The 17,588-nt window shown below is 34.9% G+C and overlaps 1 protein-coding gene across 4 annotated transcripts in view; it reads right to left on the bottom strand.

Annotated features, from left to right (window-relative positions):
• The window catches only part of ZMAT4 (zinc finger matrin-type 4), an 803,377-nt gene that overhangs the window by 416,685 nt on the left and 369,104 nt on the right, over nucleotides 1–17,588 (bottom strand). For all 4 annotated transcript variants that reach the window (XM_051975573.1, XM_051975570.1, XM_051975571.1 and 1 more), the window contains one exon: nucleotides 6,440–6,673. In XM_051975573.1, the coding sequence (XP_051831533.1) occupies nucleotides 6,440–6,673 (234 nt within the window). The remainder of the gene's footprint in view (nucleotides 1–6,439; nucleotides 6,674–17,588) is intronic.

Genomic DNA, 17,588 nt, shown 5'->3' on the forward strand with positions numbered 1-17,588 from the left:
CATGTTCAATTCTCCATGATACCATCTGACATTTTATTAGCAAAGATACTAGATCAATTTGTCATTTTCTTCTCCAGGTCATTTTACAGATGAGGAAACTGAGGTAAACAGGATTAAGTGACTTGTTCAGCTAGGATGTGTTTGAGGCCAGATTGGAACTCAGGAAAATGAGTCTCCCTGACTCTAAGCCTGGCAGTCTATGCACTATGGCATTATGAAGCTGACCTTACCTCAATACCTTCTACCTTTCTGATAGGAAGATGGGATTATGGTGTCCAAACTTCAATTTAAAGACAGAGCTCAGCTCAGATATGTCATCATTTCTTAACTGGCTGTATTATTTTGGGACTTCTCTGAAGGACTTCTCTAACCATATGCCCTTGTCAAGTATCTTCTCCTCCCCATTCTCTTTTAACTTCTTTTTATGGCTTTTCTCCATTTAGATTATAAGAGCAGGATCTCTTTCTTTTTTCATATAGGTACCCCCAAAACTTAGCACAGTGCCTAGAACAATGTAGTTGCTTTGAAAATATTTATTGACTTCCTGATAATTCTATCGCCTTTTGACAAGTTCTAAAATTATAAAATATGATTATTTCTATAATTATATATGGGTTATAAAAGGTTAAGAAACTTATTCAACTGCTAATCTGCCTCAACACCCCCATGACTTTCCCACCTCTTCATCTACAGTAGCTCCTTCACACTGACAATGACTCCATTCACAAGCTTCCCACTCTTTTTGGTGAGTTCCTCTTCAACCTCCATTTGTGGAAGTACCCATGACAATAATGTTCACTTCTAACCCAGCTCAATCTTATTTCCCTTCCAGAGCTCTACCTGTCCCAACACTTTATATAGCTTTTCCACCTTGCCTTTGTTGCCTTCTCCTAATAGATTTTAACCTCATGAAGGGAAGAGATTATTGTTCTTTTTGCTTGTATTTTTACTGATTTGCATGGTGCCTGGCACATGGTAAATACACAATAAGCTTTAAATCTAGTCAGATCTAGAAAGGATACAGATAAACATGCTTCAATGATCTGAGAACTTGTATAATTTAAATCTTATCAAAAATTAGCTATATAACATATATGTAATTATTCTATAATTATACAGTTTTGATTATTATTTTTGTTTTGTTTTGTTTTTCAGCCATTTCAGTGTTTTGAGACTCTTTGTGACCCAATTTGGATTTTTCTTGGCAAAGAAACGGAAGTAGTTCACTATTTCCTTCTCAACCCAGACTTCCCAACTCAATTTACAGATGAGGCAACTAAAGCAAATAGGGGCAAAAAGCTAAGATCACATGATTCCTGGCTGCATTTGACTCGTGTCTTTCTGACTCTAGGTTCTGGGGTCTGTCCACTGTGCCCCCTAGCTAACCCTATGGTTTTAAGAAGACCTTATATTTATCAGAGTTCATTTTTCTGTCAATGAGGATGTCTTCCAGGCCAACTGGAAGTTAAAAAAAAATCCCCAAATATTTTTGAGTGGTATTTTATAGCTGATGAAGATATTCATATGTAAGGATTTAGTCAATTATTTTGACATATTGAAATGAATGAAAATATGAGATTCATTAGTAAAATCTATTTTGCAACTTATAGTACTTGTGCATTTTTATTATATTGCCCATGAGAATCCTTCTTTCCTCTTCATAACAGAGGTTAACAAATTTGTTGTTTATTTATTTGTTTTGTTTTTAAATACCCTTTTCACTGATTTTCTACCTTCAAGAAATCTTTGCTTCATTGCAAAGGTGTCATGAACAACATCTCCAACTGCTGGATCCTTCTAAAGGCTATTTCTTGTTTTCTGAGTATTAAGTGGGCTATTACACAGCAATAATCTTTCAGTTCTTGGTGTTGTTTGCCACATTTTCTTTTACTGTTTAGTGGTACTGATCTTGTTTCACTGTGTGTTTGAATGATTTTGACATGCTTGATTTGCTCGCATTATCACCACTGCAATATCTTTAGGAATCAATGAACTATGCTCTTTAAGAGCTACATTTCAGAATAATACCCATTTTTTAAAACCACCAATTAAAAATACAACAAAAGAACAATGAAACACATGTGTATGGCCTGAAATCCACCACTCAACTGATGGAGAGCTAATTAAAGTTGGAGAATCTAGCTCAGTTTAGTCTTTCATGATTAAGGACATTTGTTATGAATCAATCTGGTATCAGCAGACAGCAAAAATGACCAATTGTCACAAAATAAAATTTAACATTGTTATTTAATATATTATTACTTAATTTTAACATTTAATTAATAATCATTTGATAATATCAATCCCAGTAGATATATATTTTAATATAATATCTAAAGCAGTAACATTATTACTTTTCTCAAGTAATTCAAAAACTATTTATATGTATGAATATATATGTGTGCATATATATGTGTGTATACACATATGATACCAAAAATTAATCAAGAAGAAAAATAGAAATATAATATATATAAAAGACATATATAGCTCTGTATATGATAGTCATATATAATTTCTATTATACACGCCTATTTATGATATAAATACATACATATATACATACTCATATATGACTGCATATAATATACACATGTGTTTATGTTTTTCCTGTCAATTACTCTAGTAGAGTAAGAATGCAAGATTTGAAATTAGGGAATTTGTGTCTGAATCCCAAATCTGCAATTTATTAATTCTATGACCTAAGTCACAGAGGATGCAGTAGATAACTATTTCTCACTGTATTCTTGTGGATAAACTAAAGAAATAAAGACTAAACAGCAGTCCAAATAGGGGTTCAGGAATGGTGGAAAGGACAGTAATATTCCCTCTCACCTATTTATTCACCATCTCACTACAATCTGGTTTCTAGCTCCATTCTTTGAAAACCTTATGAAATTTCAGCTATCAAATTTAATGATCTTTTCTCAATTATCGTTCCTGCTGGCCTTTCTGCAGGAGGTATACCAGAGATTACCCAATTCTTTGTATTTTGGTATTTCTTCCCCAAATTCTCTTCTTTCTGCTATATCTCTTGGTTCATTTCCCAACTGCCCGATCCCTCCTTTCAAGACTAATTGTTCTCTTAAAATATTCTTACCTTTCCTCTCTCTCCAAAGGAGACCTCTTCTATACTCATGGCTTATTTCTCACCACTTATAAACCTCTCATATCTGTAGACTCTTTTTTATCTCTCCCTTGAGCTTTAGACCCATATTTTCAGCTGCCTCCTAAGCATTCTAACCTCGATGTTCCAGCCGAACATCAAATTCAACATGTCTGAAACTGAAATCCTCATCTTCACTCATACCCTACCATAAATTGCCTGTATCTACTGATAGCAGCAGAATCTTCCCAGGCACAAGAAAGATTTATAACCAAGAAAAACACAGAATATAAAGACCAAAAGTAAAGATGAAAAGAGAGATTATATTTGAGATTTCCCCAAAGCCAGCATAATTTTAAGGTTAAATACCTTAAAACTGAAATAAGACATTTGGGACACTGAGTGTATATGTGCATGTGTACATCTACATGCATCCATCTAAATGTTCATATGGATACAAAAACTTGTTGACGTATATTTGCACAGGTGTGCAAATATATACTTATGTATATACACGCATGTGGGCATCTATCTGTATCCTACACAATATAATCACATAACTATACATATAATCTTTTCTTTTACATATATACATACACACAAACATATTCACAGAAATAAGTATAGTGCTCTAAAAATACATTCACATGTCATCATATAATTATATATATGTGATATATATACACACACACACAACACATACATATACACATATATTTGAGAGGAAAGAATATTTTAGCACTTCTAGGGATCCATGAATCATTATATGAGAGTGAAATAGGAAAGCAGAAGTAGCTAAAGTGTGACTTGTAGCTTCTGCTCTGCTCCCACCCTTTCCACTGCCTCCTCCTGTAAGATATAACCCTAGTGTTGAATTCCAAATAAGTAAATTTTCAGATTTCTTTACCCTTCTCCACTACAGGAAAATTCATTGCTCATCTAAGATGAGAGAGCCAATCAATAAGCATTTATTAAGTGCCTATTATATGCCACGTGCAAAGCACTAAAAACACAAAGAAAGGCAAAAGACAATCCCTGTCTTAAAGGGAGTCATAGTCTAATGTGGGAGACAGCATGATAACAACCATGTACAAAAAAGCTATATGCAAGATAATTTAGAAATAATCAATAGAAGGATAGCACTACCATTGAGGGATCACAGCTAAGATTCCCTAGTCACATTATTCTTTTAGTAACTTTTAATGCCTTTCCAGGCTATGATTATGAATCCATTGGAAGTTTTCCAGCAATCATGACATAATCAATAGTTTTAAAAGAAGCCAGGCTACCCAAATGCTCAGCTTTCAGGGCTTGGCAGTGTACTATGATAAACCTTTAAGTAAGTGTATATAGCAAGTATTATCAGGATGTTTCATATAGCTGGCAAAAAGGTTAGTTTCAAGGACAGTTTGTTCGATGCTAATCACATTCCACGTGCGACTGAGTCAGAGTCACATTGAGTTATCAAGTCAAGGTGGATCCTTTTTGTCTTTTATATAAAAGACTGGCTGCTTAAATGCTAAAGAATTCAGATGCCCAAGTCATTAAGATATGTGTCTGTACATAAAAGATGCAGCACCAATCATTTAGAACTGGGAAGGAGAATTTCCTCGAGGAATAACTCTTCTTCAAGTCATAATATCTGGCAGAAAACATAAATAAAACCCTCTTTTTCTCCTTCAGTGCCCTGCCATGATGGAATCCCCTAACAAACAGTGCTCATTGCTAGCAAGAGGGAGGTGCAACGTGGCCTTCAGCTATGAGAGACTCTTACACTATTTTGGACAAGCTCTATGGTAAAGACAGTCCCCCCAAGAAAAAGCAATAAACACATTTCCCAAGGCACTTGCAGAGAGATCATTTGTTGTTCTAAAATATTGAACCTTGTGTTTTCTTTTAGCTAAGAGGGATACATAATGACATAAGATCTTAAAGTTGTTGTTTTGTTTTGTTTTTTTTATCACAAGATTCATAGAAGAAATTGCCTACAAGAAAACACCAATAAAAGTTTAAATGATTTGAAAGAATCCTATAACATAGAACTAGGAATCACCTAATCTGAATACCTCATTTTATAGAGTAGGAAGGAACCGGTAGTCCAGAAAGATTAAGCATCTTAATGAAGGTCACTCAGTGATTCAGTGACAGAATTAGGACTCAAGACTAGTGCTCCAAAATGAATGTCCTTCCACAACAACACTACATCTCCCTATGAAAATACACAGTGGGAGTAATTTTTAAACAGGAAAAAGAAAGACATTACTATTTATTTTATGATATAAAACTTAGTATCCTCTCTACTCCAGAGCATGGAATCTTAATCTTTCTTTCTTTTTTTTTTTTTTTTTTGTAATGTGGACTCGTTGGCAATCTGCTGAAACCTGTGGATCCTGCCTCAAAATACTGTTTTTTTAAATGCATAAAACAAAATGTACAGGATTACAAAGAAAAGAGTGTGTATGTGTATGTACATATGTGTGTATACCTAATAAGTGCCATCATACATACACACACATCCAATTATAACATATTGGTTACATGTATACACGCACATGCATACACAATAATTTTTCATGTGTCCATGTAGACATGCATGTATATATGATGACATAGCTAGATGATGCAGTAGAGTTCAAGACCTGAAAGTTCAAATGCAACCTTAAATACTTACTAGCTAAGTAAATCTATCCAAGTCATTTAACCTCTATTTACTTCAGTTTCCTCATCTGTTAAACTGTTATAAATTCTTGAGCTATCTAGGAGCTAGGGATAATAGTACTACCCTGCAGGATCCTAAGGAAGTATCAAATGAGATCATTTGATACAACGTACAATGTAAGCACTATATAAATGTTATTTGTAATTATTATACATGTATATCATAGACAGTTGTTTAATGTTAAAAAAACAAACAAAAACCCAAAATTATTGGTCCCAGGTTAATACCCCCTCTTCTCGGGGCAGTTTGGGATAACAAATGGATAAAGCCCTGGACTTGGATCAGGAATACTTTAGTGAATTCCAATTTTTGACACAATATACTCATCAACAAGTCACTGAATCTCTGTGAATCCTATTTATCTCATCTGTAAAATGGGGATCATATTACTTGCAGCAGCCCCCTCACTGGTGTTTGTAAGGTCACATGAGATAGCACAGGAATGAATGTTGATGATCATTCTATCCCAAAATATACCTGTTGGTTCTGACTTTAATATTTCTCATGCAGAGACCAAGGATGGAAATGACTCAAGACTGGAAGCATCAGGACTAGAGAGTCTCCATTGCCTTAGAGTTGGTACCTTTTGCTCCTAAGTAATTCATCCCCCTTACCTCTCAACTCCCCCAGATCCAGCGTCTTCCCTAGTTGTTCTAACAAATCCACCCGGGCGGCATTCTTTTTGTGTTTTTTGCCTTCATAATGCTGCTGGGCCATCAGAGGGTTATTGAACCAGGCTGCACAGAGCTGACAGTATCTGTCTGAATCTCTTCGCCGATGGGGTGAAGACACAGCCACCCCTGGGGTGCTGGCCGAGTGAGGTGCCTTGAGTGGACTCAAGGGGGTTTCTGTAAGAGGAAACATTCAGAAATAAAGGCTATAATTAAGCCATTATTGCCTACATTTTCTTTCCAACACCTGAAGTTGAAAGATACCCCCACATTAGTCACCGAGCTCAAGAATCAAATATAGCAACTTGAGAGCTGCATATTAAGCATAGCTACTTAATTAAAATAATGTCATGCACAATAATAATAGCTCATATTTATATAGCTCTTTATAGTCACTTCTGTACATGATCTCACTTGATCTCCAGTAAACTCAATGAGGTTGAGAGTGCATTCATATCTCTAGTTTATAACTAGGAAATTGAGACTCAGGATGCTGGATAGAGCTGCCCAAGAGTAAATTAAAGAGCTAAAAAAGGCCATAGGATTGTATCCTTATTTTTAAAAAGTTGATCCTTAGAGATCAACTAGTCCAGAGGTTCATAACCTCAAGTCCAAAAACCCTCCCTCAAGAGTCTGTTGGCCAATTTCAGGGGGCCATAAACTTGGAAGAGGGGGAAGATACATCTTTCCTTTTATGAAACTCTCAAAATGGGGTCCACAGGCTTCATCAGACTGCTGAAGGAATTTTTAATAGAAAAAAGATAAGTAAACCAAGTGCATCGTTTTATAGAAAAATAAACTGACTAGCTCAGACTGATTAAATTTTTTTTGACTAAGGGCAGATAATAAGAGTGAACTAGAACATCTGATTGTTTTTCAGTCTTTCCACTCCATAAGGCAACAAGGTGATACTATAAATAGTGTGAGACCTATATTCAGGAGGACTTGAGTTCAAATCCTGTTTCAGGGATCAGCTATGTGATCTTGGCAATGTGATCATTTAATCTCTGCTTGCCACAGGTGCCTGACCTTGTAAAATGGGGATAATAATAGCCTCTACCTCTCAGGGTTCTTATGAAGATGCAATGAGATAATAAGAAATAAGTGCTTAACACAACCCCTGACTCACAGTAGGCACTTAATAAGTGTTTGCTTGCTTGCTTGCTTTTTCCTATACAAGAAAGCTGCTAATATAACAACCTAAGATTGATCTTCAGACCTAACAAAATATTTTTTTAATTTGTGACAATATATTATGACTACAAAGGATTCACAAAAAGGTAGGAATAGACTAACCATAATCACTCTAGTTGTCTTTTCACCAAGTAAGGCAGAGACCACGGAAAGAGACTTCCATTGTAATTCTTTAGGACTAATCCATCAGATGTCTTTGCCAACCCACCTTTAATGAAGTTGAGCAGCTACCAAGTCCTCATAATTTATTGATAGCTGAGTTTTCATAGAGTTTTGCAAAAACCTGACAATCTAAGGAACGAGCCACCCCCAAGAGGAAAGATGCAAGTCTTTTGCTAAACTCTGAAAAAAGATTTATTTCAAAATCAACACTGAAGTGAAAATTCATTTTTATTTGAAATATACAGAACGAGAAAGTGAACCACTAGCGAATGAGCCCTGCTTTCTCATTTCAGACATCACTACTCTCTACAATCTGAATATATTAGAGATAAAACTTGAAGCTTCAATAAATCCTTTAAAAATGATGACAGATTTCTTAGTAGTGCTATAACTTGGGGCAATTACCTTCCCCAATCAGAGCCTCAGTTTTCTTCTCTGCAAAATGGATCTGAACGAGATGATCTATAAGGTCCATTTTCTCTATTGCAGGGCTTCTTAAACTTTTGCCACTCACAACCTCTTTTTGCTTAAGACATTTTTATACAACCCTGGATATATTGGTATATAAATTACAAATCCATTTACTGATAATCATAATTTCATGACCCTCACATTCAGTTACACAATCCCACATAGGGTTGCAATCCACAGTTTAAGAAGCTATGCATCTAATCAGTGCTTTTCTTTTCTAAGTCCCATTGCTGCTTTCAAAACTTTTGTTTTATATCATAAAATCCCCTCCAATTCTCGTTGTATATTCTATACTCTAAAGACCTGTCCTTTTTTTTAATAATAAGAAACAATAATAATAATGGTATTTATTTAGTGCTTTAAGATTTGCAAAGTGCTTCACAAACATTACCTCATTTTGTCCTCACAACAATCCTGGAAGCAGGTGCTTTTATTATCCCCATTTTACAGATGATAAAACCGAAGCAAATAAATATCTACCTAAGGTCAAATAGTTAGTGTCTGAGGCAGAATTCACACTCAGGTCTGCCTTCTTCCAAGCCTAAAGATCCATCCACTTAGCTCCATCAATGAGAATGATATGAATAGTAATGATAACATATATTGTCACACAAAATGATAATAATAGGCACCATTTGCTTTTAGGTCTGCACAGTGATCTACATGCATTATATCACTTGATCCTTACAAACACTCTGCAACATAGCTATGACAAGAACCCAACCAGAGTTTTGCCTCAGCAAGCTAACTTCAGGGGGGTGGGAGGTAGGGAAGGGTGCTGCACAAGGAAGTATCTTAGAACTGTCTTGCTACTGAAGTTTACACTAGACTATACCAGATGTATAGTGAGGGGAAAAGAACAACAGAGAAGCAACTTGCTGGCTGATATCTGAGTGACATTTGGGAAGAAGGGAAGAAAAAATGGTGCTTAAAATGATCCCAGGGATGAGAGAGTTATGGATATAGTTCTGAATATGAGGTCTTGTCTTCTTAGGAAAAGATGGATACATGTAATGACTTTTATGCAGCAAGCTTTGTTTTCGTGCCATTAGCTTGAGCTATGGGTGCCCAATCAAGTATTTAGATAAATCCAGGTTTCATCTACACTAATTAACAATCCTGGCACACTATGATAGAAAGATATTTGAGGAAAAATGGATATGAGGCATCTTTAGGAAGACATCAATATTTCCATTCTACAGAGAAGACAATTGAGGTTTAGAGAGATGAAGTGACTTGGCTCAATGGTCACCCCCAGTCAGAGATAGTATAATTCAATTCTCCCTTAAATCCAAATCCAATGTACTTTTCACCATAGCAAACTGCCTGGGTGCTATTATTTCTAAAACTCATTTTGTTTTATATTCTAAATTCCCTTTCAGCTTTAACACTTACTAACTATATAATTATTGAATCAGAATGAATTAATTTCTTTTTAATAGTATTTTATTTTTCTAAATATGTGCAAAGATAGTTTTTAACATTCACCTTTGCAAAAACTTGTGTCCCCAATTTTTCTCCCTCTCTCTCTCCCTTCCATCTCCCCAAGATAGCAAGCAATCTGATATAAGGTAAACATGGGCAATTGAATTAATTTCTATGTTCTATGAAAAGCAGCATGGCATCATGGGTTCAAATTCCACTTTTGAGACATATTGGCTATCTGAGCTTTAGCCAGTTATTCATTCTTGATTGTTTTAAGCAGCATTCTAAGACTGTAAAATGCAAGAGAAGTTGCTGACTTGCAATGGCAGAAGATGTTTCCTTACCTCTGAGTTCCCTATACCAAAGAGAAAACAAATGCAGTTGGTATCTGTATGTCTATTCTAAGGGAGGTTCTTAGTCTTTGTGTCATGGCTCCCTCTGTCAGTCTGGTGAAGCTTATGGACTTGTCAGAATTATGTCTTTAATTATATAAAACAAAATACATAGGATCGCAAAGGAAAGTGATTATGTTGAAATAAAAATATGTTTTTTTCTCACCCACGTTCATAGAATCCCTGAAATATATCCAAGAATACACAGATCTCAGGTAAGAATCTTTGTTCTAAAGTCATTTCAAGCTGTTTATGTGTGAGAGAGACAGAGAGATAGAATTAGAGAAAGAGATAGAGACAGAGAAAAAGACAAAGAAAGACAGTGAATGAGAGAAACAGAGATAGAGACAGAAAGAAGGAGGAGGAGGAAGAAGAAGAGAGGAGAAGCAAAAGAGAGGAGAGCAGAGCAAACGAGGGAAAAATGAGAAAAGAGAATTATTAGCTACTTTGAAAATGACTTTTCTAGTTGATGCTTTAAGTAAGACTTTTTTCCTTGGGGATTGAGGGTGGATAGGGAGCAGGAAGTTTTCAGGGATTGCCAGAATATGTAGAAATAGATGTTTCTTTTCTAAATTGATAAGGGAATTTATCACAAGCCACAGCATTTCAAGATATGGACAGTTCCTGTTATTGATCTAAAATATTCTCAGGCTGTGTGCTTACAATCTGGTCTAGGATCCAGAGAATGTGAATTTAAAGGGAAAGTCAAGAACAAAGACATTAGCTGCTTGTCAAGGCCATTACTCATGATACTTTTAAAAATCATGAAGTTACAGAATATATGAGCTCAAAGGAGCCTTTCAGGTCATTCACAAAAGCTCCTAGACTTTCCTAAGATCTAAAATAAGGGGAGGAGCTCAGGGTTGAACTTATGTCTCCTGCTCACAGTTTAGTGTTTGTTTCCCCTCGTTAAGCTGCCTCTCCAAAGGCTTTGGTCACACAAACTGGACCTTTGCTTCCCTTCCCCACTTCCTCAATATCTGTCATATTCTAAACAGGACTTGGTTTTCCTTTTGAAATTCAAAATGTCTTGAGGACAAAAAGCAAATTCTCACATGATCTATTAGTCATACTGCAACATAGCTGCTGCTTTTTACAGTGTGTTTGTGCAGTATGGAATGCAGCTGCCAAAACAATAAAATATGGGTTTGCTTAAAAGAGAGGCTGAGAACTGAGGTAATACTGTTATATTCCAGAACACAATTAACACTTAATCAGCACACCTAGCTTACAAATTGCTTTTAATTAGGTCTTTCTCTTTTAGATAAGATAACTGACACAGAAGTAATTACTTAGCAAATGACATTTTCTTAGAAGACATCTCTTGGTATGATGGGAGCAAACTAAGATTTTTTCCCCCTTCCTTCCAAGAGATTCCTTCTGATTAGAAGTTGGGGGATCAAAATAGCACTTTGTGAAGAGTCCCTGCAAAAACAACTTTATATTACTTGATTTTGTGTTAAGGTCTTTTTTTTTTTTTAAAGTAATCTCATCTTGGAATGCAGAAAACCACTGTTGAAATACTATGGCTCAAATTTGGAATTATAAGCAAAGGGCTATCAAACTGCAAACCTTTTGATCCAGCAGTGTTTTTACTAGGCTTATATCCCAAAGAGATCTTAAAGGAGGAAAGGGACCCATAGGTACAAAAATGTTTGTGGCAGCCCTTTTTGTAGGGGCAAGAAACTGGAAACTGAGTGGATGCCCATCAATTGGAGAATGTCTGAATAAATTATGGTATATAAATGCTATGGAATATTATTGTTCTGTAAGAAATGATCAGCAGGATGATTTCAGAGAGAACTGGAGAGACTTACATGAACTGATGCTAAATGAAATTAGCAAAACCAGGAGATCATTGTACACAGCAACTACAAGGATATATGGTGATCAATTCTGATGGACGTGGCTCTTCTCAACAATAAAATGATTCAAACCACTTCCAATGATCTTGTAATGAAGAGAGCCATCTACACCCAGAGAGAGGATTATGGGAACTAAGTCTGGATCACAGTAGAGCACTTTCACTTCTTTTGTTGCTTGAATTTTATTTTCTTTCTCACTTTTCTTTCTTTTTGATGAGATTTTTCTTGTGCAGCAAGATAATTGTATAAATATGTATGCCTATATTAGATTTACAAATATTTTTACCCTGATTAAAAAATCAAGGACCCAAGCCTGGTCCTTGAATACCAGATTACTAGGGTCTTGAAGATAAGACCAGCAAAATGCAACCTACCACTTATTTGTTCATTGATTCGTTCTACAAATACTTATGAAATACTTGCTGTTTGGAATAATTTATCTACTATATCAACATTTGCCCTCATAGAAAAAACATAATTTGGATTGTGGTTCTCAAACTTTTTGCTCTTAGTAACATACAATTTTTAAAACTATTGAGGACCTCCCCCAAGAGCTGTTTTTCTGTGGGGTTTTATTTACCAATATTTGCCCTATTGGAAATGAAAACAATTGATATTATTATGAAAATTTTTTTGACCTCATGACTTGGCTGAAAATATCTCAATGACCACAGAGGTATCCAGATCATACCATTACAACGTTTAATCTAGTAAATTAAAAATGAAAGGTGGAATCAGGAGACAGATCCTAAGTTTCAAATCCTGAATCTGTTACTGTTGGAATCCTTACAAACTGCTAACTAATTAGAGTTGATCTAATCTTACAAGAAGATTTTGGCCAGAACCTGAAACAAGGTACTAAGTAGAACTAATTAGTACAATGCTTGTGTTTACACCTTTGTGTTCACACCTCCCTTAAAGCTCTTTGGGCCAGAGAGCACTATGGGAGATGTGAACACAAAGGTGTAAACACAAGCATTGTACTAATTAGTTCTACTTAGTATCTTGTTTCAGGTTCTGGCCAAAACATCTTCTTGTAAGATTAGATCAATTCTAATTAGTTAGCAGTTTGTAAAGATTCCAACATGTTACTTACTAGCTATACAATTAATTAATCTTTGTCTCAGTTTCTTCATATGTAAATGGGCATAAGAATACCCAGAATCTCTACTTTACAAAGGTGTTGTAGGTTTTAAATAAAGATACAATGTGTCAATTGCTGTGTAAAACTAAAGGTTTTATAAACATGTGGGCTCTTATTACATAGTTTATAAGTCTCATGGAATGTAAAAGGTACATAGATACAAATGGACATAATAGATAACAATTAATGGAAAATGCATTAGAGAAGTGAAAAAAAGTTCTATGATGGGGAAAACAGATCCAAAGTTCACAACCTGAAGAACGGGTGGTTTTGAAGTGTAATTTCATTTTTCCCTAAGTTGATACACATAACACAAATATACAGACAAACAAAAACTTTGAAAGAGGATACACTGGAATTTAGAGGCAAGTCAGAAGGTATTACCTTCTAAAATTGAAGTTAATAAGAAGCAATATAAAATAGGACATTAGACAACCGTAGCCATAGGCCATACTAAGAGATGATATCCCTAGATTAGAGAAGGGAAATCCATCAGCTTTCATCAATTTGATTAAAATATCTCTTAAATACATTTTGTTCTAGTTTTCTGATCACCACACTCTTTTATAATTTGGTTTTCTGAGTGGACCTACTATCTACGATGGCGCAACCCCATGCAAAGGCTTGAGAAAGTCTAATTTTAAAGTAATAAATTGATATCCTAGTTTATAATTTATTATTTTTAAATTTAAAAGCATGGATTTGTTTCACAGAGCCTGGAGATTTCTGGGTGAATTATGAGTCTACTGAGCTGAGGATCAGACTTTTGATCTGAAGTCACTTCTTCAAAGTATTGCCAAACCATGGGTCATAGAGTGATCATTGACCACATCTCCTCCCCTAAACCTAGTCATCTTCTTGATTTTATTAACCATCTTTTAAATGAAATAAATTGATCTTATCAAGTGATACCTTTTATATCTAGGAAGCTTGCTGATGCCAAAGTACATACAGTGCAGGTCCTAAAGTAGAATGATTCTTGATCATCCTGAGTTAAAATCTTACTAGTTATGTGACCCTGGGCAAGTAACTTAACCTGTTTGCTTCAGTTTTCTCTTCTGTAAAATGAGCTGAATAAAGGATGGCAATCCACTCCAGTATCTTTGGTAAGTGGGGTCATGAAGACTCAAGCACAACTAAAACAACTGAACAACAATCTTCTACATCATATACCATCAGGAATGATATGAAATTCAACATTTATCAAATAAGGTTATAATACCTAATTCATTTTTTTAAAAAAAGTCTTGCCTTATATATTATAACAGAGGCAAGATGATGCAATGGAAGAGCATTTTATTTATACCAGAGAATATGTGTTCAAATCACTACTGACACTTGCTAGTTGTGTGACTTTGAGTAAATTATTTAATTTTACTTGACTTCAGTTTTCCCACCTATAAAATGAGAATAAAATATTTTTATAATATAAATCACAGAGCTCTCATGAAGAATCTGTAATCTTTGAAACACTTATAATTATTGTTATAACAATCTGAACTTCAGTCAAATAATTCTGCTCAGAATTTAATTTTTCTTCTGAGTATTTTGTGACTGTTTCCTCTCTCCCACCAAAATTCAGATTAAGATTTCCTTTATTATATGTTCTTACATGTAAACCCATCAGAAGCTGTTGAGATACTAAAAAAAGGGCAGGGAAGATAGTGTGGCCTGAAATAAAGAGAATTGGATAAATGTGAAAAATTCAGGGTTGTGAGGACAAGGTGAGTAACAGATGGTAATTTGTTCTTTATATATTCATCCAACCATATATCCATTTATGGGCTTATTCACTACATTTGGAGTCAGAAAACTTAGGTACAAGAAAGTCCTTTGTTCAAGAAGCTCTCGTAGCCACCTTTCTTGTCTTTGGGATGAATGAGTCCTTCTGTTTAACTTATAAAGTTCTTCAAAGTCTAAATCTGACCAACATTTCCAGAATTACTGCACATCCACTCTCCTTTATTCATTGTTCTGGCCAATCTGACCTGTGCCTTGTTCCCTTCCTATGACATTTCATTTCTATTCTCTAGGCCTTTGTAGTCTGCCTCTTCATCTCCACCTTGAAGGATTTCTAGGTTCTTTTCAAGCTTGCAATGGATGTCACTATCTAAACAAGGACTATTTTGAGCCGTTCAGTTACTACTCCCTTTGCTTCTAAAAGTTCATAAAACTTTATGTTTACTTTTCTGTATAATTGCTATCTTGATGCACTTACCTCCATCCTATCTACTAGTAGAATGAAAACTCTTGTGAACAGAAATTAATTTTTTTCTTCATATACTTAGCATCTTTTAAAGTGACTATCAGGAAGTGCTTAATGAATGCTGATTGAATGAACACATACAGAAGATGAGAGAAGTTATTGTATTCAGGAGAGGGAAACATTTGATTAATGTAGCTTTACTGTTAGAAATCACTTGTTGCATGTTTCTAATTTTCATTGTCTTTTCATTAAGTAACATATACTATAATTCTCCCCTATAAATATAATATATATTATATATAATATTATATAATATACTTATTATATTATATTATATATTATAGGTAATATATAATAATTATAATAAATATAATATAAATAAATAAATATAAAGACTATTTAAACATTGTTGTTTTGGTTCTTTCTTGAAAACTATCTTCTAGACAAGTCTGGGTTATATACTCTGATCGTAGATTGATTGAGTCTTTTTTGGCCCTTTTACAGTTTTTACCTAGGATTTCTTATTCAAATTGAGGATGAAGAATCTGTGTGATAAAGAACTAACCATAATGTTCCATGGGGGAACATTAAACACAAGATCTCTTATGAAAAGAACACAAACTAAGAGTCGGGTAACTGGGATTTAATTCTTGTCTCTACAACTATCTGGCCAAATGTGAGCAAATCTCTTCCCCTTAGCTAAAATAATGTTTGGGGCCAGAAAGTACAGATTTTAGAACTGGAAGAGGGCCCCAGAGGCATCTAACCCAACTCTCACATTTAACACATAAGAAATTGCAGTCCAAATTGTTTTAAAGATTTGTCCAATATCATACAGTCACTGAACCTACATTGGGATCTAGGGTCTTTTGCTTTCAAATCCAGCAATCTTTCCATATAATATTTTCATTTCTTACCAGCTCCAAAAATATCTGCTAAGTTAAAATTATTGTTCTTAGAATAATAATAAAAATACCCAGGCTTAAATCTCAACTCTGCCATTTACTGGTTGCATGAGTTTGGCCATGTCATTGAACTCTTTCGTCATCTGTAAAGTGGTGATAGCTTTTTTTGTGTGTGGCATGTTGTCACCTCCCTCCATTAGACTATGAACTCCTCAAGGTTGTTCACTCTTTGCATTCTCAGGGACTAGGCACAGTATCTGGCACGTGGTAAGTATTTCGTAAATTCTTGTTAACTTAATTTTATTTGATGCTAATAAAATTTGAACTACTCATATTCTGGAGCTAGAGTTAGGAAGATCTTAGTTCAAAACTTCTTGATTGGGTAACCTCTAGATAAGTTAGTGAATCACAATTTGCCTCAATTTCCTCATCTTTATTGGGATAATAATAGCACCTATTAGTCCCAAGAATTGTTGCAAAGATAAAATAAGATAATATTTGTAAAGCATATTATAAACCTCTGAGAGTGACATAAACCTTTTTATTTGCTATTATTATTATTAAAGTTCCTTCAAAAACTAAAGGTAAAAAAATGGGTTGCCATTTTTCACTATAATTTGGCATAAGAAATAAAGTTCTGGACTTTAAAAAGCAAAGTTGACATTTACACTCTGCCTCTAAAACTTACTAGTTGTATGAGATTGACCCAAAATCATGCTTTCTGTTCCTGATGTCCACTACTCAGAGAAACATTAGCAGGAAAATGGCAAGGTAACACGTTTGGAACTGACATCTCACCTAACCTTTTTTTGTTACTCTCATGGCAAAATACTGCCAGGTGATTCAGTAAGTGACTCATCAGTAGTTAGGTCAGCTGGCATGTTCCTTTCCATGATTCATGAGACTAAATCCAAGCACATCTTGGAATATGCTAGGAAAGTTCCTTCCCAACAAAGATAACCCTGACTGAGGTATCAGGACCTTCTGTGCCAACTAAAATTCTGTCTTCTATTGGAAGTTGTGCTGAGGCCCCTTAATTCTAGTGTCTCTCCTTTGTTGATTTTTTTTCCTGTGGATTGCTGTTGGTACATAGTTGATTTTTTCTTCTCTTCCCCATTAGATTGTAAGTACTTTGTGGGCAGGGACAATCTTTTGTCTTTCTTTGTATCCCCTGTGCTTAGCAAGGTGCCTCACATATAGTAGGTGCTTAATAAATCCTTATTGATTGACCTTCCTGAAGGGGACCACATTTTATTTAATAATTATATGACCAGATAAATTTACATTTTTGCCACATATTGTATAGCATTCCCCTCCCCAGCCACCAC

The sequence above is a fragment of the Antechinus flavipes genome, chromosome 2, assembly GCF_016432865.1.
Source record: "Antechinus flavipes isolate AdamAnt ecotype Samford, QLD, Australia chromosome 2, AdamAnt_v2, whole genome shotgun sequence".
In the NCBI taxonomy this organism is placed as follows: Eukaryota; Metazoa; Chordata; class Mammalia; order Dasyuromorphia; family Dasyuridae; genus Antechinus; species Antechinus flavipes.